A 26,735-nucleotide genomic window follows, 5' to 3' on the forward strand; every position below is an offset into this window, starting at 1 on the left:
ATTATCAGTCACATTTTGCCCTTGGTGTTTTTTAGTGGCTCTTCTATGATCATGATTTTTATTGACTTTCTTGGTTCTGATGTTGGCTAATACTACTCAAAATCAGTATGTGAGAAAAAAAATTACCCTAGAGGCTTCTTTTGTGCTCTTGACACCAAACTTGTATCCTTGTATCCTTAAGTACTTGCATTCAGTTTATTAATAACAGGACAGTTGGTCTTTTAATTGTCTGATTTGATAACTCCACCCCAGCCAAAACCAGAATATCTGTGTTCCCTTCTTTTACCAAAAAAAAAAAAAAAAAAAAAAAGGAATGGGGGAAGTTATTACTGTTTGACAGGTTGGGAATGAAGGCACAAAGACTACGTTTAAGCTTGAGGAGGAAAGCATTCATATTAAATCCCAGCAACATCCTTACATACACACGTGACAAATCCATCCCTCCTTGTTTTTTGCAAGAAGAGTGAAACTTTGGCACTGGTCTGAGCAGAGATCTTCAGGGCATGCAAGATAAATGCCCTCTATGAATGGACCATAGAGCACAAACCAACAGACAGCAGTCTAGAACACACTTAGAGAGGTTTACCAAAGTGCATAGTAGTTAAAGTATCACTTTATAATATACAGTCTAATATAAAATAACAAATTCACATTTATCTTCAACCTCCCAGCTAATGACAGTGTGTCTTGTTTGCCTCATTTCTTGACAGGAACCTGTGTTACCCTTGCCACCCTCCATAAAATAAATAAATAAATAAATAAATAAATAAATTTTGAGTAATAGACTTTCCCAAGCTTATATTCTGATGTCATTAGTGCTGAGAAAATACATACTAATTGGAACAATTATCTTGAAGTTAATATAGCATGACAATTTAAATTAACAAAATTAAACCAAAATCACTAAACACATTTTTTCTCCAAGAATGCTAGATTTTTTTCCCTTATTTTGCCAAACAGCTCTTATCTTCATCCACTCCCATCTACATTGCATACACTACCTTTGTATGAAATGGAAGTAAGTATTCTCCAAGCCATCTGAAGAAGTTTGGAACATTTTACTGAAGCCATTGATTTAAAGCATAACAAAGAAATTAGCATATGGAATAAACTGCTGTAGTATCAGGAGTAATTGATGATTGTTTGACAGATCAGTCCCCATATATTTTAACCATTACTTTCTTTCCCATGTAAGCATTCCTTCACTGCCAATCGGATCTTCACTTGGCTTTCCAGCCTGTGTGCATGCACGCTGTCCAGACAACCACATAATGTTTCCCTTTTGGAGTGGCTGTCTTTGTTCACCAGCAAAAATAGTTCTGTTAAAGTATTTATATTATAGACAAATATTACAACATGGAGACAGTACCACTTAGCCACACAACTTCATTGTTTTATTGCAAGCACAAACACCTGGGGTTGTGTGTTTCATTTGGAGAGTAGGTTAGCAAAGATTTTTTTTTCCTGGCACCTACAATCTGCACACATAATACTGCATAGTCCTAAGGACAGGAAACTTATTTTATTTTGGGTTCTAACAATGTGTCTGTTTCAGAGAAGCTGTGGATGCCCCATCCCCAGAAGTGTTTAAGGCGAGCTCGGATGGGGCTTTGAGGAACCTGGTCTAGTGGAACATGTGCCTGCCCATGACGGTGGGGTTGGAATGAGATGATCTTTAAGGTCCCTTCCAACGCAGGTCATTCTGTGATTCTGATTGTCTGGTATAATTTGTAAAACAACCAGAGAGTGGTAAAAAGTATTTTACTTGATCAATTTAGGAACGGAGGGGAACAAATTTAGCTGTGGGTGTTCGATGGGTTTAATAGGAATTCTGTAGATGAGCAGGTGATTTCTTCCTGGTTGCCTGAGCCTTTTCCGCACAACGCTACGTCAGTGCTGCCTGTTTGCACAGGGCGAGCTCAGCACCACCCTTCCCATGCCCAGTCCCAGGCCTTACTGCAGGGCCGGCAAGTTCAGAGAGGCAGGTGGGGTGCAACACCCTGCACCCACAGGGTCCCTAGCCGGCTTCTGGTAATGGAGAGGAGACAGGGAGCCAGCATGGGTCACTGGAACCCTCCACTTGCCACGCATCCTGATAAAGCCCCTTTTTGTCCCACAGACCTCTCTGTCATAACGCGCTTTGCCGAACGCTGGGGAGAAAACCCGAGTGTTTTCAGAGACTTCACCGGGAGAAAACTTCGCCGCCGCCACCACCACTAGAAGGGAGCAGAGGATGGCACCGGCAGGGAGCTGGAACTTCCCCGGCCTGAGCCCTCTTTCGAGGCTCAGCTCCCGCCACGGCCGCCACCCCGCTCCGCTCTCCCCGAACACTTCCAGCCCATCCCGCCCAGTCTGGCGGGTGTGGAACCTCGGCAGCTTCTGGGCGACACGCAAACCTACTCCTACTGTTCTATGCCCCGGTTCCCACCCGGTACACTGGAGCGGCGGGGCGGGCCGGGTCCCTCCCCCTGCCCCTCCCCGCCGCCCTCCCCCGGGCTGGTATAAGCCCGCGGAGTTTCCGCGTCCTGTGACTGCAGTCAGGTGGTGCCCGGGGTTCCCTTCTCCCTTCCCTCCCTCCCTCTGTCCCGCTCCGTCTTCCCCCTCCCGGCGAGGGCCGGCCCTGCGGGGAGCCGGCTGGGGAAAGTTGGAGGAAAGTTGCTAGCTGGGAAAGTTTAGAAGCGGGAGAGCCGCGGCCCCGGCAGCCCGGCCTCTCCGCCGCGCTCCACGGGAGGGAGGGCCGAGGATGGCCGGCGGGGAAGGAGCGGGCTCCGGCGTGCCGGAGTGCCGGGAGCACCTCTTCAAGGTGCTGGTGATCGGGGAGCTGGGTGTGGGGAAAACCAGCATTATCAAGCGGTACGTGCACCAGCTCTTCTCCCAGCACTACCGGGCCACTATCGGCGTGGATTTCGCGCTCAAAGTCATCAACTGGGACAGCAAGACTCTGGTGCGGCTGCAGCTCTGGGATATAGCAGGTACGGGACAAGGCGGGCTTCTCCCTGCAGGGTGAGCCCGGAGGGTGCTGCGAACCTGGCTATCGGGGGCCCGGGGCCCGGCCTCTGCGGAGGAAAGTGTGTTTTGACAGTGAAATCCGTCTTCTTGTTTTTCTCCTTCCCCTTGTTACGTGCAGCCTCCCTTGCCTGCATTTGAGGCATAAGTAGAAGGAGGTCTTGACGTGGGAGTGAAGTTTTTGACTTTTTAGCGGCTCTGTGTGCTCCTGTTAACTGAGGTTGTTGGGCTCTTGGCTTGGCCCTGGGTTTTGTAGCGGTCCTCAAACAGCTGCTTTGCTCTGACTGCCGGATCCACAGCTCACGGAGAGTTCCTGCTCATACTGCTCCTCCTGACCTGTTTGTCTGGGCGCTAGTGGCCTTGGTTATGGATACTGCTGAAATTAATTAATGGTTAAGGCTCTGTAATGCATCTAGAAGAAATAAATATCTTTTCCAAGTAGGTTATGTTTAGTAAGCAGGCTTTACAGGTTAAAGGTAACCCAAACAGCTAAAATTGCCCTCAAAAGAAGTATGCTAAACTTTATGTGTTTGGAGTCACCTCCTTGATTTAAAAGTAACTTACGTCCCTGGAACGTGGAGTGAGGGAATGGAACTTCTGTCCTGGTTAGCTCTGCATTCAAATTATGAGTGTGGTATTAGAAAGGTACTTAGAACATGTGGAAGCAGAAAAGCCCTGTTCACTTGTCCAAACTGTGCATCATTCTGTATAGTTCAAAACTGTTCTTTAGCACCTCCATTTCAGAGATTCCAACTGTATACCTACCATGGTTAACTTCTGCTGCAGTGTTAAATGCCATAGAACAATCTGTTTCGCTGTGGCCTTGTAAGAAGTCTGTCCTGTCAGCACCTTAATCACCTTGGTTGGTATTGTATTTCTAGTTTTGTGTGCAGCCCAGGTGTTAACCTGCATCTCTCTTCATCTGTGTCTGCTATGGTTAGAATATATCCAATTTTGGATATGAAAAAGTAGACTGTATTTCAAATCCTAGTGTTTAAACTTACTGCTACTGGAAGACATAAGGGAAAAAAAAATGGTAGTTACTGTTTCCATTAACTCCATGCTTTATCAGTGGAAGCTCAGAAATGAGGAAGTGTGGCTGCTGTAGCCCTGTGACAGACCAGCTGTACATCAGCTTCTGTCCTTTCTGCTATAGAATGCTACAAATGCGATTGCTCAGACTAAGCAGCCTGCTTCTCACTGCCATATGCTGAAACACCCCATGTATCTTTCTGCTGCTGGCCTGTAGGACAAATGAAAATATTTTCTAATTGCTGTTTTGAAGAGTATGTAAAATGTTGGCAAGCTTTCTCTTTTCAGGTCTCTTTTGTGTTCCTTTTGTGGATCAGCTTTAACTTTCTGTAGATCAATTAACAGTATCAGTACAAGCTGCTGCATTCCCCTGGGTATATTTTAGTAAGTCTGGGGTTCCAAAGATAGAGGAAGGGAGGCTATCAGGATCCTGGGGTTTGGCAGGCTGCCATGCTTGCATTTGACTTCTTTTCAATCCTTAGTCCCTGAGACTGGGGCAGGCTGTATGTTTTCCCAAAGCAATCAGTTTCAACAGGATAGGCAGAAACTTAGCTGTAACTTGTAACAAAGTTTGGACAGAACCTATTTATATTTTGGAAGTTCTATCAATATATCCGTGTGTTAAGTTCAAGATCAGAAGATAGTATTTTTCACTCTTGATTATTGCCCCTAGTGTGTTTTTGACACTTCTAGGTGAAGACTGAGTTAAGAGCTTCTACTTAGTCCCTGGAGGCTTGTGCTAATATTTCTGATAGATTGAAGAATTAAATTTTTTTCCTATCACTGAAATATTTTTCTTATTTCATAGTACTTTTGTATGAAATCTCTGGCTAGTCTTTCCCTAGCAAAAGTGGGAAGATACAATTGTTTTGCAATTTGCATTCTAAACTCTTAGTCTAATCTGGTAGTTTAGGCTATTCTGTTTTCAAGGGGCTGAAGGTTCTTCCCCCGAAAAACAAAAAAACCAAAACAAAAAAACCCACCAAAACAAAACAAAAAACCGAACCAAAAATGAAGACCAAGAGGGGAAGTAATCTTAGACTTAATAATTTTTGATTGGCATGTGCTTATCCAGCGTGAGAGCAACAATGTGGACTCCTATAGCACTTGACGTCTCAGAGTTAATAATTAAAATAAAGTGTTTTAATAGCCATAAGGGTTATCTGATGGTCTTAAAACTGCTGAAGTCCTCAACCTGGGAGTGTGTTCTGCAGCTATTTATGTACACAATCAGGAATATTTCCACATACCTGAAGATGTTAACTGACTTACATTGAAGTTATTAGTTAAAAAACCAGGTTGAAGATGGCTTCCATACAGTCATAGAACATATTCTCTAAAGCACTTTATTGAAGTGTGTAGCACAGTGCCCGAGCATGTGATAGTCATTCCCTTTTAACTCATCAGCCCAGCTGTCTTCTGGCTTTCAACAGCTCATGTAGATAATTTTGTCTGCTGGTGTGTGCAGACAAACTGCTTTAGATCTCTTGAAGAGATCTGAATCTTATGGTAAGTAATGTTACATGTGACTTCCCTGCAAGCAATATGGTGCTGGCATTCTGAATTGATTTTGATGCATTTAAATAGGCTTCTGAATTAAAATCTATAGCATAGAAAATCTAAAAGCACAGAAAGAGTGATTACATAAGCCAGCAGTGAGCCCAGATGGCCAAGAAGGCCAATGGCATCCTGGCCTCAGGAACAGTGTGGCCAGCAGGACCTGTGATTTTTCCACTGTACTCAGCGCTGGTGAGGCTGCACCTCGAGTGCTGTGTCCAGCTCTGGGCCCCTCAGTTCAGGAAGGATATTGAGATGCTGGAGCAGGTCCAGAGAAGAGCAACCAGGCTGGTGAAGGGACTTGAGCACAAGTCCTATGAGGAGAGGTTGAGGGAGCTGGGGCTGTTTAGCCTGGAGGAGGCTCAGGGAAGACCTCATCACTCTCTACAGCTACCTGAGAGGAGGTTGTAGCCAGGTGGGCATCAGTCTTTTCTCCCAGGCAATCAGCAGTAGGACGAGAGGCTAGGATCTTAAGCTGTGCCATAGGAGGTTTAGTTTGGATATTAGGAAGAAATTTTTTATGGAGGGAGTAATCAGACATTGGAATGGGCTGCCCAGGGAGGTGATGGATTCACCGTCCCTGGAGGTTTTTAAGATGAAGCTGGATGTGGTACTGAGTACCATGGTCTAGTAACCACAGCAGTGTTGGATCAAGGGTTGGACTTCATGATCTTGGAGGTCATTTCCAACATGGTTGATTCCGTGATAATTTTTCACTAGATCAAAGCTTGTACATAACAGTTCATCATAAAAAGCTCTCCTTAAAGACCTGGATGCTGCAGTCTAAGGTTTTGTACTTAAGTTGATGCTAAGAACTGACCATGTAGTTCATTCTTAAGGCCATAAGGCAGATATTGTGCTGGCTTCTGGTGTGATTGTAGGCAAAATGACAAGTGTTGTGCTGTGTATTGCAATGCAGCAGGTTCCTGGGTGACTTCAAATTCTTGTGCTAGCTGAGGATTTAGTTTTGTGGGTGTTTGTTTGTTTAATGTTTAGATAATTCTATCAAATAGAGCATGACAATGTTACACTGCCTATGCTATTTTTTTTCTTTTTTCTAGTGAAAATAACTGCTTTGTTGTAAGGTACAAACTAATGCAAACTTTTGCAGCAGCATCAGAGGGAAGGGGATGTGAAATGAAGGGAGAGGAAGTGTACTGTTGTGCATAGACTTATGTATTTCAGAGTTACTCAGGCATTTTAGTTTTTAGACACTGGTTGCAACTTCTTGAATAATGGAGATGAAAAAGCTTAGTAGTAAGACTAATCAGTCACTGTCAAATTATCTTGGTTACAGCATGAAGTATTCCAAAAAAAGCTGGACAGGTTACATGCATGTTCATACAGGAGCAAAGCTTCTAAACCTTAGCTGCCCTTAGGCATTACTCCCAGGTGTTTTGTTTGGTTGTTATCTTTTTAAAAAAACAAAAACTTGATGTGTGAAGTAATGATCAATTTCTCTTTCTGGATAAATTCTGAAAGTGTTAGAACCAGGTTAACCATCTTGATCAAAGGGCATAAATGATTGGCAAATAGGACACAAGAATGAATCATTGTGATAAAGAGATGTAAAACAAAGGAGTCTTAATGATAGGGAAGTGCTTTTATAGTCTGTTTCAATACACTAGAGATTCCTACTTGACAAACATGCTGTGTTAATGAGTATACTGCACTGACCACAATGTGGTCAGGAGGTGTATCTAGCGTATTGATGAAACTTAGTCAGATGATACTGAGAGAACACTTCAAGGATTTTCTATATCATAGAACCTTTTGATCTGATCTAATGAAACCAGCAACTGAGTAGCGTTAGCTGCTGCTCTATGATCACGTTGATTATCACTGTCACTCATATCAGCCTGTATGAACATGCAACTTGCTGGAGGGCAGGAGTGGTAAAGATCATAGATGACCACTTGAGCTTGGCTTCTCATGGAGGATGCCACTAATGGCAACTAGTAGACAAAGTTGATTTTAAAGCTTTGGCTGAGCAATTCTGAATTAACTTCACTGTAATAGCACCCTTCTTCCAGGACTTGATTAGAATTTTGTTATAAAAATATTTATTAAAAATGAAGTAATGCATTAACTCGAAGAGTGTGGCTATGAAATAGGCCAAACAGAAGAGGAGTTATTGTACTTTGGTATTCTAAATCTGCTTTACATGCTTTCAGGAGCTGAATGATAAGACTTGTAGCATGCAAATTTGTTATTAAAACCTGGTTTGTCTCCTTGAGAAGATCTGAACTCTAACTAAGAGTATATACCAGTCCCTGGAGCCCCTGGTGGTCTAGGGGTAAAGGCGCCGCGCTATCACCGCCGAGACCCGGGTTCGATTCCCGGTCAGGGCCACTCCCGGGCAGGTGGGGCTCGTTAGCCCTTAAAGGCAACCCACCTACGTCCTGAGGACCTCACTGTCACCGTCCAAGCTCGCTTGGCCCCGGCAGATGAACCTTAGGATTAAAGGGTGGGCTCAGTTCCGCGCACACTGTGTCTCACCTAAAAAATCCAATGCGCAGGCTGGAAGGTGTAAAGACCTTCCCCGGATCTTCGCTCGCGAAGACTGGCCATTATTATTATACCAGTCCCCAAGAGGACGGAGAAATCAGGTGAAGTATTTTGGCTGAATATTAAGTTGAAGAAGAGCTGAAAGAACCCATTCATTTGTGAGTGTTAGAAAAGATGTTAGATATGTGAGTTGATGTTAAACTTCTAAGTTATTTAGAAAATTTACTTGCTCTTATCTATAGGAAGCCATGTGAAATGGAAAAGAGGGAAGGAAACCATGGATGTGGTTGACTTTCAAAGGCATTCAGGCTGCTCCAGTATGTGAGATAGTGTACCTCCATGTGAAAACCCTTAGTTTCAAGCAGCTCAAAAATCCAGTTATTCTCAGTCTAGTTTTGTGCCACTGGCATGTCATAAGGCTGCCAAGTTGCTTCTATGTCATTAACTTGTATCTTGAAGTACGGACTGATTTTACTTATTTTTTAAGTAAGGTCTAAACCAAGCCTTAAGTGACATTAATGCATCTCTGAAAGTCTGTAGGGAGCAACCAGAAAACTTCTGCCATTTCCTATCCATACACAGCTCTGTGCCATAGAGACATACTCTTCAATTGCTTTGCAGAGGAGTCTCTCAAGTATGAAGAGCTTGGAGGCAGCAGTCTCTGAAGGTAGCCAAGGTATTCTTGTAACAACTTGTCCTTACCCACAACACATTTTGAAGGGATTGAAATGGCAACTCCTGCAAAGAGACCGTGAAAAAAATTGCTTAGCTGTGTGCCTAGTACAAGTGAGCATAGGGTGGAGGCAGGACAATCCACGCATAACCTGGCCTCAACTGTGGGGCAGCTTTTCCTCACTTATAAAAAAATATGAGTGAAAAACATGCACATAGATAACTGCATGAGAAATGTATGTGGAACTTAGAGCTCCAACCTTTTTCAGAAACTGGTAAGTTTTCTCTGAGGGTATTTCCTAGTTTATATGGTGATGAAGGTTCCAGGTGCAGCTGCCTTCATGTGGAGATGGGAGTGCTATCATTTTGCTAACAGATGATGCAGGTCAGAAAACTCCCAGTCAAGGTTGGAGAATCTTTTATTTGACTGTCTACAGACTCATGAAGAAGACGTGAAAGACTTGTGACTCAATTTCTGAATGCTTCCTGTTCACACATGTGTAAATATAAGTCCCATAAGAGAAAATTTATGTAAAGATGTTGTTGGTTGGAAACATGCAAGACTAGCAGATAAAGTTTGAGGAGGGGAAGTAGAAGGCCTGCTCGTGTTGAAAGATTTTGAACACTGATGTAGAAGCAGTAGAGGCAAGAAACAACGGAAGGTGTACTGAATGTTTCCGTCTAGAAACCACCCCTCTGTGGGAAATCTTGTGTGGGTGTCCTTTCTTACAGCTCTTCTGGAATAGCTGGATTAGGGTTATGAGAAATCAGTTGAGAATGACTGGCTGTGGTTGGAGCTCTACAGCAAAGTATCCAGATAAATGCTGAATGTGTTTAAACTTGGGGGTTTTTGGTCTGTTTCCAGCTTTTAGACATCTCTGAATACAGACTCTGGATGTTTCCTTTTTCAGGAATTCCTCTGTTTAGGTGCACTTTTAATTAAATGCTCTCAAGCGAGCTATGGCTATTGGTTTTCTTGATGAAGGGCTTTTTGTGTTTTATCAGTGGGATACCAAATCATATCAGTGAAGGTTCTTTTGCTTAGTCCTATGCTATGTAGGAACTCCAAGTGCTGTGTATATTGTCTTGTGCTAAACTTAAAACCAGTGTTCTGATGGAGTTCTGTGAGCATATGGGAAGTGCTGCTGTGGTGAACTTGGTGTTGTAAGGTAGTTTAGTATGGTAATTTTGATTATGCAAGGCAGGACTGTTCAGTTAACTTACAGTTAGAATGGTAGAATTGAGACAGATGTTCTTTGAGTGTCTTGGAAATAAGCTTAGAATTTCCTCATAAGGTTTTCCATGTGTTCTACGAGAAATGGGGTTAAAGATGTGATCCAAGAAGACCACATGATCTATTGCAGGCTTAAAAGAAAGTTCAAAGTATTTGTCATGCAGGTACTCTTAATTTCTGTCAACAATGAAAAAGGAGCTTAATGCTTCAGCTTCTGTCCTCTATGGGATAGATGGTGCTTCAGCCTTATTTTCAAATAGAAAGGGTTCATGTCACAGCAGTTGCTCAGAAGCTTTGTGCTTTTTACAAGATCACAATAAAAATGCTTTCCTGATAGCCTGATACAGAGAATAAAGGATGGATGGGTGTACCTCAAATGGCAGAGGGGTTACCTTAAATTCTTATGTGCAGTACAGCAGACAGGAGGCAAAATAGTATATATATCACACAACATAACTAATTTTTGTATTAAGTTATGAAATAATTATTTCCGCAAAGCTTTCTAGTTTATCTTATGGGGATCATAAGCTTTTCTCAGGCAAGTATTAGCTAAATTCTTGCCTTTCATGTAATACTGACTCAAGTAGTCAGAAATTAAGCTGGTTTGACAAGTCAAGCACATTATCCTTCAGAGGCAAACTGGTGTAGACAATATTTAATGTACACTTTTTTCTTCATGCATGGAGTTTACATGAATGTAAATCAAGCTTTATCAACTCTCCTTGCATCATTGTTGTAGCTTCAGAATCTTGGTGCTTCACCTTATTTACATCTCCACTTTGCCTCTTACCAGTTTGATTTTCTTTGTATGCACACTAGGACAGGGTATTACTGAAGTGCATAGCCATGAGTATGATGAGTTTGCAAGTGCTGTAAAGGGATAGTTCTCAACTGATTACCTATGAAATACAGGAAAGAAAATAATCCTAGCAGCCTGGTTTCAGAAAAGGCTCCAGCATGCTGTAAAAAAAAAATAAGATTCTTCACTTCAGCCACTGAGATTGTCTCAAGCTGTCAGAGACCTTCCATGAACTCCTGTGATAACCACTGCCTTGCTCTTGTAGTCTGCTGTAAACAGTTCCCTCCAAACATTTGCTTCAGAAGTTCAGGTATGATATGCCATGTTAGAAGGAAGTGATTTGCAGCAAGGGAATTTCTGTTTATATTTTTGCATGAAAGCATCAGAATATCTCTTGTGAAATTCTTGGACATCTTAAAGCTAGCATGAGGAGCAGTAAGCAGTGACTACAAAGCACAGCATGCTTCTCAAACAGCCTGTGGTAGAGTGCTCAGTATTCAAAATTCTCTTCTGGCTATGCAAAGACAGAAAAAGGATAAATGGGATGATATTACACTTTGAAAAACGATGGAATTTATGGAGTTTTTTTAGAAATAAATGCCTGAACTCTGTCCAGAAGGCTGGCAAACTTTCAGCAGCAGTGTCTTCTACATTAGTGGGTAATGAAAACCAATATTCCAAATTGTATGGATTTTAGAAACTTTTCAAATAATAGATTTAAAAGCAACCTCTGAATGTCACTGCAAACAGCTTATGGGAACTTGTTCTTTAAATGCTCCCAGACTGGAGGACTGGGTAAAGTGGCAGCTATTTGATACAAAATTCCAATCACACACAATGTGCCATGACACATTGACCATTTTAGAGATTAACATTTTTTCAGTCTCGTGATAAAGTTGTTCTTGAGACAAACTGACTTTAAAATTGTTCTCCCATGTAATGTTGTAGTGCCATGCAGCATCACCGTTAGGTACACAGTGCAGCTCTGGCTGCATGACAGTGCATCAAAGGATATGGATTAGAAGGTGTCGGGCAGGAAACAGCTTAACTCTGGTGATGACTTGTTTGGGCAAGTCTTGTTAAAGCAATGTGGGAAGTATGAATTCATGCTGTTGCTGGCACCAACAGTTGGAGTACGTCAACTTTTTTTGTATACTGATGCAAGGAGAACTGTTCCATACATGCTGCATTTGACAGCTAGTTAGAAATCATTTAGCTTGCTTGAACTATGCTCTTCTAGGAATGGAAATCTAGGGCTTAAACAGGGACTTTTTCTCTTGCTTGCTGTTTAGCAGAGATGCAAGTAAAATAGGTGGAACTTTCTTGTACAAGTACGACTGTCATACTGCTGCATATTATATGCTTGATGTTGGACAAAACTCACTGAACTGTAAGTGAGTTTTGTAGGTTTTTTTGTAGTTAGTAAGTTGAGTTTTGAGTTTTTGTGAGTATTGTCTCTAAACTTTTTAAAGACAAGATATTAAGGTGCTAAACTCAGTTTGGACAATTATATCATTAGATTAGCCAAAGGCTACGGGCAGCAGTAAAAAGTTTATCAGTCTTGTTGCAAAATTCCCTGTAAGATCTGTGCAATTGCTAGAGGAAGACATTCTATCTTTGTGAGAGAGAATGTTATGCTTTTTCTCTTAGACTGATAGTTGTGGTCAGAGTTTGTAGTGGAAATCAGGTGCCTAGCTTCTGAACACTTGCCATCTCAGTGCTCTTGCTGTTGGATGCCGTACTCCATGTGGGGTCTCACAAGGGCAAAGTAAAGGGCCAGAATCGCCTCTCTCAACCTGCTGGCTGCACTGCTTTTGATGTAGCCTTGAATACAGTTGGCTTTCTGGGCTGCAAGTACACATTGCTGGCTCATCCACCAGCACTCCCAAGTCCTTCTCCCCAGGGCTGCTCTCGATCTGTTCTTCCCCCAGCCTGTATTGATATTGGGGGTTGCCCTGATCTTGGTACAGCACCTTGCACTTGGTCTAGTTAAACCTCATGAGATTCCCATGGGCCCACTTGTCAAGCTTGTCCAGGTCCCACTGAATAGCATCCCGTTCTTCAGGTGTGTTAACAGCACCACTCAGCTTGGTGGCATCTGCACATTTGCTGAGGGTGCACTCAATCCCTTTGTCTGTCATTAGGTAAATATGTTGTTCAACACCTCTGGTTTTAACATATGGCAACTTTGCACTAATAGCTGAGATGGGTAAGAGTGAGGAGTGGAGAGCCATCTAGTACTGACAGTCTTGGAGTCTGTCTACTCTCAATCTGTGGCTGCTATTCATGGGAAAAAGCAGGTAGACACACTTGAACATAAGCAGTAATATTGATAGTGGTTTGGTTAACCTACTTCTTGCAGAATAACAGATCCAATCTAATTAGGTGAGACAGTTCTGGGACAAGCTGTGCTGGTTTGGGGAGATGGGGGAAGTCTGTCAGCAGCAGTAACTTGCCAGTAACATGTTTATGTATCGCTCTGGAAAGGAACCTTGGTCAGCTCACTCCTGATCCTGGTAATGCTCAAATGTACATTAGGTGTTTGGAGAACTAGGAGATGCATCCTCAGGGCAGTTCTGGATATTTACTGTATTGTGCCAAACATCCAGCTGGCAACCAAAAGTGTGGTCTCTTCCTGCCTGTAGCTCCTAAAGGGCTTAGGTGAGTTTTGAAAGTGATGGTGGTTCTAACTCAGTGAGAGGATTGGTCTGTGTGCCCAGTCATTTTGGGTGGTGCTTTAGCTAGAATCAGTTGTGCTGAATGACATTATTTGAGAGTTGGAAGAGTAAATGAGGAAACGCCACTCAGCTGCTCCTGGAAGAAAGAAAAGGGGTTCACTTATTCTTCAATTGTGCTTTTTTTACTGTCTAGGTTGAATAAAAGTACAACGTCTCATGGTCCTGAAAACTGACTGAAAATACTAACTCATGGAGTTTGGCACTGAAGCCCAGATACTAGCACTGTGCTTGCATGCTGTGTGGCCAATAGGGTCAGAGTAGTTGATAGCAAGGACCTGAGTTTTGGCAGTCAAATTAAAGTTAGTCTCACTGTCTCTAGTGACTCTTCTTGAATTTTGGTATGAGTGACTATCAGTGATCATGGTAAATAGTTGATCTGAGAACCCCTCACACAAATGGAAGGAGAATGTTCAAGTATTTCCAGACTAAACATGGTTTATTACAAACAGTCACTATAGCTTAATAAGCATCCTGTTCACTGCAGTGTATAGTAACTGCTGATAAAAAAGCAAAATGATGAAATGCATTAGCAGGATAATACTTCTATGCATTTTGATCTAACTGAATTTGATTCACTAGATCTCCTAGTTATTTTCTTTACTAATGCAGTATTGCTGGATAGTTTTGGGGGGTTTTGCCCTGGTTTCATAGATAAAACTTTTCCCATATGGCAGATTTCTTGTTTCTTCTGTGAACTTAAACTGCCTTTCCAACTATTTGAATTCTCTTCTTCAGTGTTCGAAGGACAAAATTGATGAGAGCTGTTTGACTTTATTTATAAACAAAGGACTTTTTGCTGTTTATCAGACTTTTGGCAACTCTGTATTATTGGGTCTAGGAAAAAACTACAAAACTTCATTGCAGTGATCAATAAAGCAGCAAACAACTTTGGAGTAAAACTCTTCGGGTAATTGTATATTGACTTTCAGGAGAACACAGTCTAGACTATACATCTGTGGTTTAAGATTATTTGATGTGAAACCACCAAACTTGTTAAAATCATATTCTGAGCTCTGGTTACCCATTAAGCTGATTAGCCTGTTAAAAATGACTTGAACTAATGTTACTTCAATGAAAAAAACTTAGTTTCATAATTTTTCCAGTTTTCAGGGTTTTATAACCCTTGGTCGTCTTTTTCTTCCTCATTAATGAAACAGCTTTTGGAGGATTCCAAAACTATTAGTCACATCTGTGAGAGAAAACTTTGAAGACCTTTGTCCAGTTGTCCATAGGTATTCCAGATGAGATATTAAGAGTTTAAATGAAACTAAAACAATTCTGTTTTGAGTTGTGTGGCTTCAGATAAGACTAAGCCTAGATTTTTACAAGGTAGGGGAACTCTTGCTATACTGTTGGTATTGACAGAGGTAAAGCAACAGTTACTTTCATAACAAAAAGAATAGCTGGGGAAGCTTCTTCTAGATAGGCCCTTTTATGATCTTTGAATAAGTTCTGTTAGTTCATATAAACTGCATATTAAGATTTACAGATATAGTAAGTAGTTTGGGAGAAGGGACCCTGGCTAACTCAATATTGTGCGTATTGAACAGTCACTTTTACATTCAAATTGCTCTTCCTAGCCCCAATTCCCATCATGTAGGAAGAGTTAAGAGCAGAAATAATAGTATGATTGTAGGATATATTTTGTTAACTATAGAAAAGAACTGCCACAGTAAGCCACACTCTTGTAATAAAGAGGACACTATTGTTTCTCCCTTACACTTGGAAAGATTGCTGTAGAAACTCTTTAAAATGTACTTCAAGGCAAGGTTGGCACTCTTTGACTTTTACAATGTCAACTTATCTTCTGCCGTGAAGTAAGGAACAAAGATAAAGCTTCAAACCTGGCCATATTTTTTTCATGTGGTTTTTAACTTACAGTTCACCCCCCTATTACAATGTAAACTAGAGAGTGAGAATAGCTCCCAAATTCTGATACAGTTCTAAACTCGATTCCTGTAGTGTTGCTGTAGGCAACTGTATTAGTTCCTGATGTATGCCATTGTGCAAGTATTTCACTTAAGGTTGTTGCAATTACTGGACAATATGGTGACAATATATGCAGAGTCATTTAGATGTGAAAACATTGTGGCTGAGAATGCAGAACTTTGCGTTGCATGCAGTCACTTCCCCACCTTTGAATAAACCCTCTGATCCCTGTGACTGTCCTGTAGCTTAGCTCCTCACTTATACCTGAATCCTTAAAACACAAAGTATATCTTTGTGGTACTGTCAGGTTTATGTCAAGGCAGTAGATCTATCAGAATAGTTAGTCTTGTGATGTCCTTTCTATACTGTTGTAGTAAGCAAGGAGTTTTCTTCCTGCCCTCTTCTTTCCGAGTTTATACACACTTGAGATTTTAAGTCTAGTTTAATCTGATCACTTTTAGCCTTTTTTTCCTCTGGGGGTATGATCCACTTTCTGCATTGCTCAAGACTATTGTCACACATGATGACATGAGTACAGCAAACATCTACTGAACATAGGAAGGAACATGGCAAATCTCTGAACTGTGCATGGCAAAAATTGAGGCATTTAAGAACAAAGAGAAGGAGGATCAGACTTGAGACTTTGGAGGAGTAGCGTGTTCTACAATTTGCTTTTTCCTGTATGAGGTTTCTTTTTTTTTTTATTTTTTGCAAGCAGAAAAGCAGTTGCAAAAGCTCTGTCTGAAAGTCCTGTTAAATTTTCAAAAGGCAGTCTTAAATGCTCTTCATTCCCCTACAAGAAGCTTAGTGTGTGCATTATCAGTAGTGACAGGATTGTAAAGAAATTCTACTTAGTTTAAATGGAATCCTCTTCTTGCCTCATGCCATATACCTTTTACCAAACAAAACTCTTATCTCTTGTTTCTGTCTTCTTTCTATGAAATAGGGTATATGCATCCTCATTAGGCCTCCAGACAGGATGGAAAAGCAGTCATAAGCTAGTATTTAGGTCAGATTTCTTGTTAGTGGATGAATTTTAGAGGTGAAAACAGCTCTGTAATAAACTGGTTTGGAGTTTGGGTTACTTTAGAAAAGACAGCACTCATACTGGGCTGTATTTCACCCATTAAAAGGCATTTATGTCTAAAAATACAATGATATTGAGCTTGTGTGTGTTTAAGGGAGCTATCAAATCCTTCTAATGTAAAGCTTAAATCTTATAAGTAAAGTTAGAAACTTTCATGCTGATAATGCACATAAGTTTTCTACTTTCAACCAAATCAAAATGTGGAAAAAATATGTATTAATGTTTTTTCCAAATCTAAAACTATGAGAGTTACTATAAGAGAGTTTTAACTTCTATCAATAAAGCCTGCTGGAAATAAGACGTAATGATTGTTCCATGTAGCTGAAGCCCATGGTCTCTGAAGTGGCTGCTGTAGAGTACAAGGTAACATCCACACAGGCTTGCATTTCTACCAGAACTGCTGTCTTACACATTGAGAAAAACCACTGTACAAGGCTAACCTTGTACAAGGCACCTGCATTATTCTAGAATTCTTGAGTTTTCAAGTTAGCAGCACAGCCCCATTTACAGTGGCCTTTCCTGGTGAGGCCATGATGGGATTCAGCTGGTCTGAATTGGTAGTTCTGCTGCAACCTGGTTTTTGCCTCTCTGGTACAGCATATCTGGCTGACAATTGTAGGGTGTTGAATCTTCACATAGGCTGGAAGATACTGGGACATGAAAGTCACCAGTGTCAAAGAACCATCTGGCAGGCAACCTTGGCTAGTGCAGCTCTCCAGCACGTTGTGTGTAAAGGCACTGGACCAGGTTGGTAGGGAAGATAGACTATGGTAAAATGTTGGGACTTTCTTGGAAATGTAATGAAAAAAACTTACATGAGTGATGATCAGAGTTTCTGGCAAGGGCTAGGTTCCCTGATATTTCTGTAGGAAAATTTGTTAGTGGTTAGGACTTGTCAAGTTTGGTTATGAGCTATACTTTGTAACTCAGTTTCTTTTCTTTGGAAGTTTATATGTGATGCTGTACTAATTTGACCTCTTTTTTTACACCTTAAATGCAATATTGTGCATGTTTCAGGAAGGGTTATTGCTACAGGAGGCTAGTATGGTTGCCTTGCTAGCTGTGTTTCTTAAGGCTTTTTTTGGATATGAGGGCACTAGGCTGGAAGGGATTCAGTCAATGGTAATGTCCTTCACTGTGGTTACTGATTGCAGCCATGCTCACCCACAGCATGCTCAGCTATCTGAGAAATGGTAACTTCCTGATAACTCTTTCTGCAATTCCTAAATAACTTAGTTTTCATATGTAGTGAGTATGCTGTGTCTACTCCTTGCTAGTAACAATCTAACAACCCTTTCTACAAGTAATCAATAAAACTTAATTTTCTTATGTTAATGTTCAGCAAGTTTTTGGAAAAACAGCCTTAATTAAAGACTAAAAGCCCCCCAGCTTTCCAGTAGGGAGGACTAATGGGACTGTTTCACTTGCTGCTTCAGATTCATGTTCAGTCTCATGTAAATAACAGCAAGTGGTGTTTATTTCTGCACTATTTCAGGGATGAACTGAAGAACTCTTTCTGTAGAAGACTGAGGTATAGAGAGCATTGTAGACCTTGAGATTACACTTGTTTGTTTTGTGGGCCTGTCCTATGATGTGAAGAGATATACTGCCTGAATTGGACACAGGACTCAAGCACTTTAGCGTGGTCTGAGGTGTTCCCATATGGCAGGAATTGGTGGTTAGACTGACAGCTAAACAAAGGGGAAGCTTAGGAGGAGCTCCTCATAGCTTGTGTGGTACCCTATGCAGTGACTGGCTTAATATAACTAAATTTGAGTGTAGAACTCCATTAAAGAAAAAAACCAAAACAAAACAAAAAAAAAAAAAATCCCCACAATTGAAAGGTAAAGCTTCTTTGGAAGTGACACGATTGACCTGCACAAGTAGTAAAAACCTTCTGGTCTAACTCTTTCCTAATTTGTAGTAAGGCTATACTAAAAATGCCTTTTAGGCAGAAGAGTCCAGCCTGGAAAGACCTAGGGACACAATGTGTACACTCTGTAGGAGACTTGTATTATCAATGTAGCATTTCCAGTGGCATAGTCTCAGAGATGCAGTCTTGGTGCCTGGCCTTAAAGTCCCTGGCATAAATTCTGCTTCAAAACTTAAGCTTTGAATATGGAGATAAGAACTTTCCTCTTGGATGCTGCTTGTTCTCATATGGGATAATTAACTGGTAGTAAAGAAGTTCATGTGTCATTTCCATTCTGAAGAATATGCTGGCTACTGATGCTGTTTTGTGCAACATCATTCTTTAAAGGGAACAGCCAGAAAACAAGTCAGCTTTTTCATAGTTCTCTGGAAATTTACTGCAGCTGCTGCTGCTTTCAGGCAATTCTAACAGCTGCTTAGGCAACCTTTCCAGAAAACGTCTGTAGGGAATGAGCTAATCATACACTGAAGTACTGACACTAAAATGAATGAGACAATTGAGCTAGGAAAGCATGCTGCTGAACAGGACCCCTTGTGAAGTTCCTTCACCTATTGAATTTCTGGCTTCTTATGAGACGATAATGCTCTGTTCTCCTTGTATCTGTTTGCCCTTGCTAATCAAAGGTGGACTTGAATGTTTATAAGCAGAGGACAACTAGATTTCCAAATACAATTCCTACTTTCTCTATGTATTGTAAAACCTCATATCCAGTAAGTGATAAAAACTGAAGTCATGATATACTGTAAAACTACATCGTAAAGTGCAGGGACTGCTTTTCCCAGTGAAGTCCTCCAAACAAAGCAGGAAGCCATTTTACTAGCCCAGACTTCCCAAAGAACGTGCTGGGACTTTACAGTGCTATATACAATCAAATATAAAAACACATATTCTTGTCCAAACAAGAATAACTGAACTGGCACACTGTAATTCTACAGTTCAAGGATACTGACTATAATAGTTGTACTTAATAAGAAAAGGCTTTTTTTAGTTTACCCTACTCACTGACAATTGTTTGTTTGGTTGGTTTTTTTCTGGATTTTTGTTGTGAATAATCGTACTTTAACTATTCCAGTGATCTTGTTTGAAATCCTGGGATTGCAGTAGAACTTCTATAGTTGGAAAATGATCCAGAGAAAATCTTAGGTTTAAAAGATGAAGTCGAAGGTAACAGATTTAGCTAGAACTGCTAAGCTAGCTCCTTTTGAACTTGTCCCTAAGGAAAAATCTATAATATAGGTGACTTCTTCAGAAGATGCTTTGAAGGCTGTTAGCCTTGAAGCTTGCAGAAACTCCTTTTGCTCACCCTTCAGCAAAAGCCTGAGTTTGTTTAAATCTGTAGCTGAAATAACTAGATTTGGATATAAACCTTTATTTTTTGATAAAAGAATGATTTGTGTGTAACTGTTGGTAGTGTTTTTAGTCATTACTTCTCAAAAAACACTATTCAACAAATAAGTTTAAAAAAATTCAGAGTGGTAGTTGGGGTTGCAAACTACCTTAGCACCTGACTTGTCAGGTGTAATATATATATATATAATGGCTGTTACAATGAGCTTACATAGGATAAAAGAGGCAATGTTTTATGAGCTGGGTGACTAGACTTGAATGCCAAACTTATGAACTAAGCTGGTACAGTAGTCCATTTACATTAAATACAGTTCATGCTTCAATATAAATATACTTGGTCACTTTCTTCTCTTTCAGGCCAGGAGCGCTTTGGAAATATGACCAGAGTATACTACAAAGAGGCAGTTGGTGCTTTTGTGGTCTTTGATGTCACAAGAGGCTCCACTTTTGAGGCTGTTTCAAAATGGAAGCATGATTTGGACAGTAAAGTACTACTTCCCAATGGCAGCCCCATCCCTGCTGTTCTTCTTGCAAACAAGTGTGACCAGAAGAAAGATGGCAGCCAGAATCCCTCTCAGATGGACCAGTTCTGCAGAGAAGGTGGCTTTGTTGGATGGTTTGAAACATCTGCCAAGGTGAGCATAATAGAAACACGTTTTCAGTCTCTTGAGTATTGATATAAGAATGGATGAATATAATCATGTAGGAAATAAAATTATCATGTATAGGAAATGACAGTCAAATCTCCAGTGTTCAGCAAATTTTGAAGTGGTGTGCAGGCTAGCTTCACTCCTGAGGAAGATGAGGCGTATTTGGTTTAGATTAGAACTGCATCCTTAATTCGGAGGTGCTTAAAATTGTCTGGAAATCTTGATTATGAGTTTGATATGTTTTTTCATCTTGCATGCATGAGGATCAGAGTCATTCTTTAGATGTTAACACTACTAAATGCTGATCAAACTATCTAAAAGATACAGGAAATCTTTAGGTGCAGGTTTTTAAATTATAACTTCTGTCTTGACTGTTTTCTGTAGGAAATGGCAAGACCTGAACTGAACAAACCATTTGCTCACTTATTACTACATACCCACAATGTTGCTGAAGCACTTTATTTTATCAGGCAACATCAAGACTGAACTGGATGCAAAACAAATTGTTCTGTATAGTAATTTAAGAAAGAAAGCTGCTTGATTCAAACAGTTAACTTTGAGGCATTTCATATACTGTACAGTTGTAGTCTACAGACTTTATCAATGCAGAGATAAACTTAGTTGGAAATGAAATCCAGCATTTCCTTAAAGCTCAACTGATCCTTAAAATGAAAGATTGCTCTAGATCAAGACAGTGTGGCTGACAGACCAGATTACTGATCTGGCTGGTAACTCTTTTATAAAGTAAGCCAAGCCTCAAGGTCCCACTTTTCCCTTGGCTTGCCTACTTTCTATAGCTGCTGCTGCTGAACTGTCACACAATGATGCTTCAACAACTCTTTAAAAGAAAAGTCTGTTAGAAGAATATCGGAAACAAAGTAAAAATTGCTTCTTGATCACTTTGAAATAAGGAAGGATACACAGTGAAATGAATCAGTTAAATTAGCTAAGAATCTGTTTGCATTGGAACAAATATTTGCAAAACTCACTCATCTGTCACTAAAAATTCATTTTTTAAGGTTCTCTATACTCAAAAAGAATACTGAGGTTCTGCTTGGGGTTGCATCTTCTCTGAAGCTTTATCTGTCCATAACACTGCTATTTATAAGCTTCATTATGGGGTGAAAATAAATGCAAGTAACATTGGAACAAAACCTAATGTGAAAGTGTTGTGATAGCTTGCATTTTAGGTGGCATTTAAGACATGATGATATAAAACAAGGTTCTTGGCGCAGAGAAAAATTGAGACAATGACAGTTGTAGCTCAGTTATGAATTGACTTTAGGACTCTGAAGAGGTGTAGTTAAAAGAGCTTAGCAAAAATGCAGAATAGCTTTCTTGTTTTCTGAGTATGCCAAATCAGTTTTTGGTTTCAAGTCCTGCTCACTTGAATACCTTGTTAATTTGCTTTTGCCATTTTGCTGTAACTAATACTTGAATCTTCAGTCTAGTCTTCAGTAATATAGGTCCCACTCTCTGTTGGAAGAATATTAAAAGTGAAAGAACTGCAGACAGTATAAGTATTCATAGAAATATCTTATGGACATCCTTACACTAAAATGAAGAGAATTCTTCTCTGCTCTGGGCAGGGAAAAGTGCCTATCTGTAAACTGCCAAAATCAGTTTGTGGCTGATGATCACGAGCTTGTAAAGTTCAGTAGTGATGGGTCAAACATTCTTACAATCTAACCTTGCTCATGTAGAGTTTAGATCTACAATCAGAGAGACAGAAGAGTGTACTGGGCTGTTATTTTCTTCAGAACCAAAGATGAGCAGTTCCAAACATGGCAGCCCTGTGGTTAAGTAACAAGTGGCCCAGCAAGGTCAAACCTGTGGCCAAAGACCCTGTGGTATTAGGGCCACCTTAGACCCTCAGTGACTGGGAAAGTTACTCAGTAGTGTTACTCAGTATCTTGACAAAGCACATCACTAGGTATTCTGCATACAGACCTTCTTTAGAGTGTATGTGAAGGTATTTTTCAAAGCATGCACAAGAATATGTAGAGTGGGTAGATGAAGCACTTGAAAATAGCTGTGATTTGTTTTTGTAAGGTCCCAAAAGGCCTTACAAGTCTATGGACAGTGCAGTGTAATTACCTGTGATTTTTCCTGATGCAGAAAAGCACTTTGGCATTTGTGAGTCTTCCAAATTCAGGTGATGTTTATATCCCTGACTGTCTACTAAACTAGAGCCACAGTATTCAATTTGTAATATGGGTGAATAGTTTTGTCTCAAACCTTTCTGGTAACTTTTTTCAAAAAAAAAAAATATGTGAGCAATGACCTGATGCATCTAAACTGTTTGTGTCATGCTGATGAGACTGAATAAAAGTTATTCTTTTTGGACAGCTTTTTAATAGGAATGTGTGACTATTTCAAGAAAATCACTGACTTCTTTCCTCTTAACATTTTTTAGGACAACATCAACATAGACGAAGCTGCTCGATTCTTGGTGGAAAACATCCTTGCCAACTACAAAACCTTCCCTAATGAAGAGAATGATGTGGGGAAACCAAAACTGGACATAGACCCATTGAAAGCAGAGAGTAAATCACAGTGCTGCTAATGCTACCACTGTTAAGTAAATGTGATGGGATGAGCAGCAAGACTGTTCCTTAAATCAAAATGCTGCTATGGTGCTGCATTGTGACAATCCATATGGGGTGTCTGGTACTATCTGCATTGGTGACTCGTTTGGGTGTTTACATATTTTCGTTTAGCATGAAACTGTATCTTGTGAGTTATCATTCCACTTGCTTAAATGACTGCATCTAAGTCTGATTAGTGTCTTCTTACTTGAGAACATAAGGTAGTGTTTACACTCCTAAAAAGGAACAAAGACAACATTCAGCGTCTTGTTTGCTTCTATGACATATGCTACATTCCAAATAGGACTCACTTGTCAAGGTTTTAGCTGAATAGACACTTGCACCTTTAAAGTAAACTTTTCCTTTGTCACCAATGATGTCTCACTTTAGCCTTCTCACCTGCACAATTGTCCCTATTTATTATCCCCCACCATGAGGGTCTGTCTCATTGCTAGTTGTCCTGGACCAAAACATCCCAGAAATCTTGAAGGGGGCCAATGACAGATGGGAGGTATCTTTCCTAGTGTGATCACTAGGACTGAGTGGAATAGATGGCTTTTACCACTGAGTTAAACCAATATGGTTAAATTATTGTATTTAACAAGGGAAAGACATGGTTATAGAGATAATAACAAAAATGCATCTCCAGCCATTTAAGGCAGAATATTTTCAGCTAATACTTTACATATGAAACACATTAATAATACAATTGTACTGCTGGCACATAGTTATGGTAACCTCACCTGTATGCAAACCCAGAAATAAACATTCAGTGACTTTTTCATGCACTAACACTGAAAGCTTTACCAAGAGTGCAAAAAGTACTTACCTTACTGTCCTGTGATAATGAACTTCCTTCTTTTTTCTTCTGTCTTGAGATGGTTCTGAATACCATGAGGAAAGAGAGAGGTCTTGAAGGAAATAGCTTAACTGGTTCATGCTAGTCTGTCAACCCCCTTGCCCCAAGCTCTATCTCGTTCAGTTTTAGAACAGTGCTGTGCTCTTTTGCCTACTTTGAACTGATGAACTGGCTTACCTGTTTGTAACTGTATACTGAGATGCTTGTTTCTTATAACACTCATATGCATTTTTGGCAGCAAATGAAGATCAAAAGGGTTAGAGAGATTTCATGGTTCTCGAATGCATTCTGGAACTCTGGCTCTGCCTGGCTCAAAGGCTTTGAAGCTCCTCTTTGTATTAAGGGTTTCTTCTGTCCCATAACTCATTGCTACTGAATTTGGAAGTCTTATCTTGCTTGGTTTGATGGTGCTGATGTTTACTTAAACATCAGAATTAAGTATGTGCAGGATTTGATATACTTTAATCTGTACTGAGATTTCTTAGGCTTGTTTTCTAAAGAGTAATGTAATTTTTAAGAGATAAATAAATAAATATTTTGGGGCATCTTATGTATGTTGTTGGTGTGTGCTTTTGAGAACATGAATTTTCACATATGTTCCACACTATACTCAAATGCTTTCACTGACATTTGAAAACAACTTCATCTTCTAGTACCTGCTATGTTAAAGGTTTATTTGAAATTGCCACAGTAAGGCTTGGCATAAGCTAAAACTGAGTTTAATTAGCTAAAGATCCTAAGGTAATTCCGATAAAAGGTTTCTTAGAACGCCTTCTAAGCCAACATCTTTCTCCAAGCAAAATCATAGCAGTGTGCTTAGGTGTTCACGGGGTCTGGTCTTAAACTTTAAAAAATGCAGAATATATGGCCCTGGCAAAATTATTCAATGCCTGACTGTCCCCTGAGCATTTAACTAGTGTGAACCTTTGTAACTTTCATTTATGTCCATGGTCTCCTATCTTTCTACTGTACACCATTGTAAAGAATGTGTCCTTTAGATTTGTGCAGACTTATTGGACACATAAAGCTTGATTGGTATTTTTTTCCTTTGAAAGCCTGTAGCACTTCAGAGAGGAAGTTGCATCCCATTCATGTTCCTTGCCTGCTGGTTTGTCTGAGTTGTTAACCTTTCTTGCTAACCTGAAACTACCATAATCTTCCTATTCAATCACTTGGACAACTCCATTTAGACTGTAAACTCACTCTTGATTAGGTGTCTAATCTCCTATGTACTGTCTTTTTCTAAACTTTAATTAAAGCTGCACAAATGTAAATGCCTACTTTACTGGGGAAACAGCTGGTGGAATTAGATTTTTTGTTCCCCAAACAGCTTTTTCTTGGGTTTAGTGTTTAGATTCAGTAGCAGAATGGAGACCAAACTCTGAAGCCTTGGGACTGTACCTGAATGCCAGGAATCTCAGCTGGGTCCTATGAGTAACAATGTAATCCTATGCAGGTTAGTTTCAAGAATGTCTGCCAAAATTTCTGCTTGATGTGTTTTTGCTGCTATATTAAAGCACTTTACTTATTCTGTATGTAACTTCTAAACCTCTGCATGAATGGGGAATAGTTTAAGTCATTCTTAGAGACACAATGCCTGAGTAACCATTTGATATATGGTGATAAAAGGAAATATTAGAGAAGAAGTATGTGCAGTAAAACCATGGTATTGAATCGTGGAACACTTGGCTCTTAAACTGTTGATTCCTTATCTTAGTCTTAATGTCTTGCTACTGACCTTGATTGTAAACAGAACACCTCCTTTGCTATAGTAACACAGTTCTCTAAGTGTGTTTATGCCTTCATCCTTCATATGATGAACTGCTAGAGGATTGAAGAAATGGGGTTAGCAGTATGTCAGGAATAAAAATTATATTAACAAAATTCTCGAGAGATGATAATGATTCTGAATGGAAATACATCATTCACTTGACAGTATGCAGAAGGTCACTTCAGAGTTCGTTGTCCTTAGCAAAATAATGTTGAATATAACGAATATACTAGATTCAGATCTACCTATATAGTGAAGATTATTTGTGCCTGTATTGTACATGGTCATCATGATGCTCTTTTTGTAGCTCATTTCGCTGCTTCAGTTTGTGTAAACAGGAAAAGTATTTGGTGTATTTTTAAATACGTGATTATGGCCTCTTTTTTATCACCACCTAATATAGCATTCAGTCAGTGAAAACTTGTTGCTTAGACTTCCTACATGGCTTTCATACTCATATGAATAAATTTTACTAAATGGTTATTTTATTGTTTTGATCTGTGCAAATACAAAATTCCTTCTGACCCAAGTACACTAACAAAATTCGTTTTTTTAGGTAGAGATAGCACTTTGGGTAGCTTTGGCTCAGTAAGTGTACAAGTAGAGGGCCAACATCTCTTGGTTCTTTCATTCTTTTGCAAAGATACATGAGGCCACCACACTCATTCTCTTTATCACTGGGTAAATTGTCATTTGGCCTGAACTCTAAATGAAACTAAAATATGCAAGATTTCTGGCCTTATTGCCCCATGTAACTGGGAGCAAAAGGTAGCTGCTATGTTTCATGTGGCATATTAACATGAAGGGACTCTATTTGTCTTTTGCAGGTTCTACTTAATGAAACAAATTGTTCAGCCTTTTGATAAAACATACAGGCTTCTGGTCTTACTTTTTCCTCTTTTTTACTTGAACTTTTAACCTGTGTATTATCATAACCCTTCTGAAAGCTTAACTTATGCTAATAATTATTGGTCTGTTGGAAAGCTCTTGGCTTCCTAAAGGTTGTAGATAGCATGGACAGCCTG

General features: G+C 40.1%; 1 protein-coding gene across 1 annotated transcript; it reads left to right on the plus strand.

The window, feature by feature from the left end:
* Nucleotides 1-2,546: 2,546 nt before the first annotated feature.
* On the plus strand, nt 2,547-26,304 carry RAB32 (RAB32, member RAS oncogene family). Its single transcript, XM_050315131.1, has 3 exons — nt 2,547-2,972; nt 20,200-20,477; nt 22,909-26,304. The coding sequence occupies exons 1-3, from the start codon at nt 2,744-2,746 to the stop codon at nt 23,056-23,058; spliced, it is 657 nt and encodes a 218-aa protein (XP_050171088.1). The 5' UTR covers nt 2,547-2,743; the 3' UTR covers nt 23,059-26,304.
* Nucleotides 26,305-26,735: the final 431 nt, after the last annotated feature.

The sequence above is a fragment of the Myiozetetes cayanensis genome, unplaced genomic scaffold, assembly GCF_022539395.1.
Source record: "Myiozetetes cayanensis isolate MyiCay16 unplaced genomic scaffold, myiCay2020 scf2-11, whole genome shotgun sequence".
In the NCBI taxonomy this organism is placed as follows: domain Eukaryota; kingdom Metazoa; phylum Chordata; class Aves; order Passeriformes; family Tyrannidae; genus Myiozetetes; species Myiozetetes cayanensis.

What these genes read in the sequence shown, in the direction of transcription:
- RAB32 (XM_050315131.1), top strand. Translation starts at nt 2,744, where the DNA reads ATGGCCGGCGGGGAAGGAGCGGGCTCCGGCGTGCCGGAGTGCCGGGAG. An exon ending in GCAGCTCTGGGATATAGCAG is followed by an intron (nt 2,973 to 20,199) that starts GTACGGGACAAG and finishes CTTCTCTTTCAG; the next exon opens with GCCAGGAGCGCTTTGGAAAT. An exon ending in GGTTTGAAACATCTGCCAAG is followed by an intron (nt 20,478 to 22,908) that starts GTGAGCATAATA and finishes AACATTTTTTAG; the next exon opens with GACAACATCAACATAGACGA.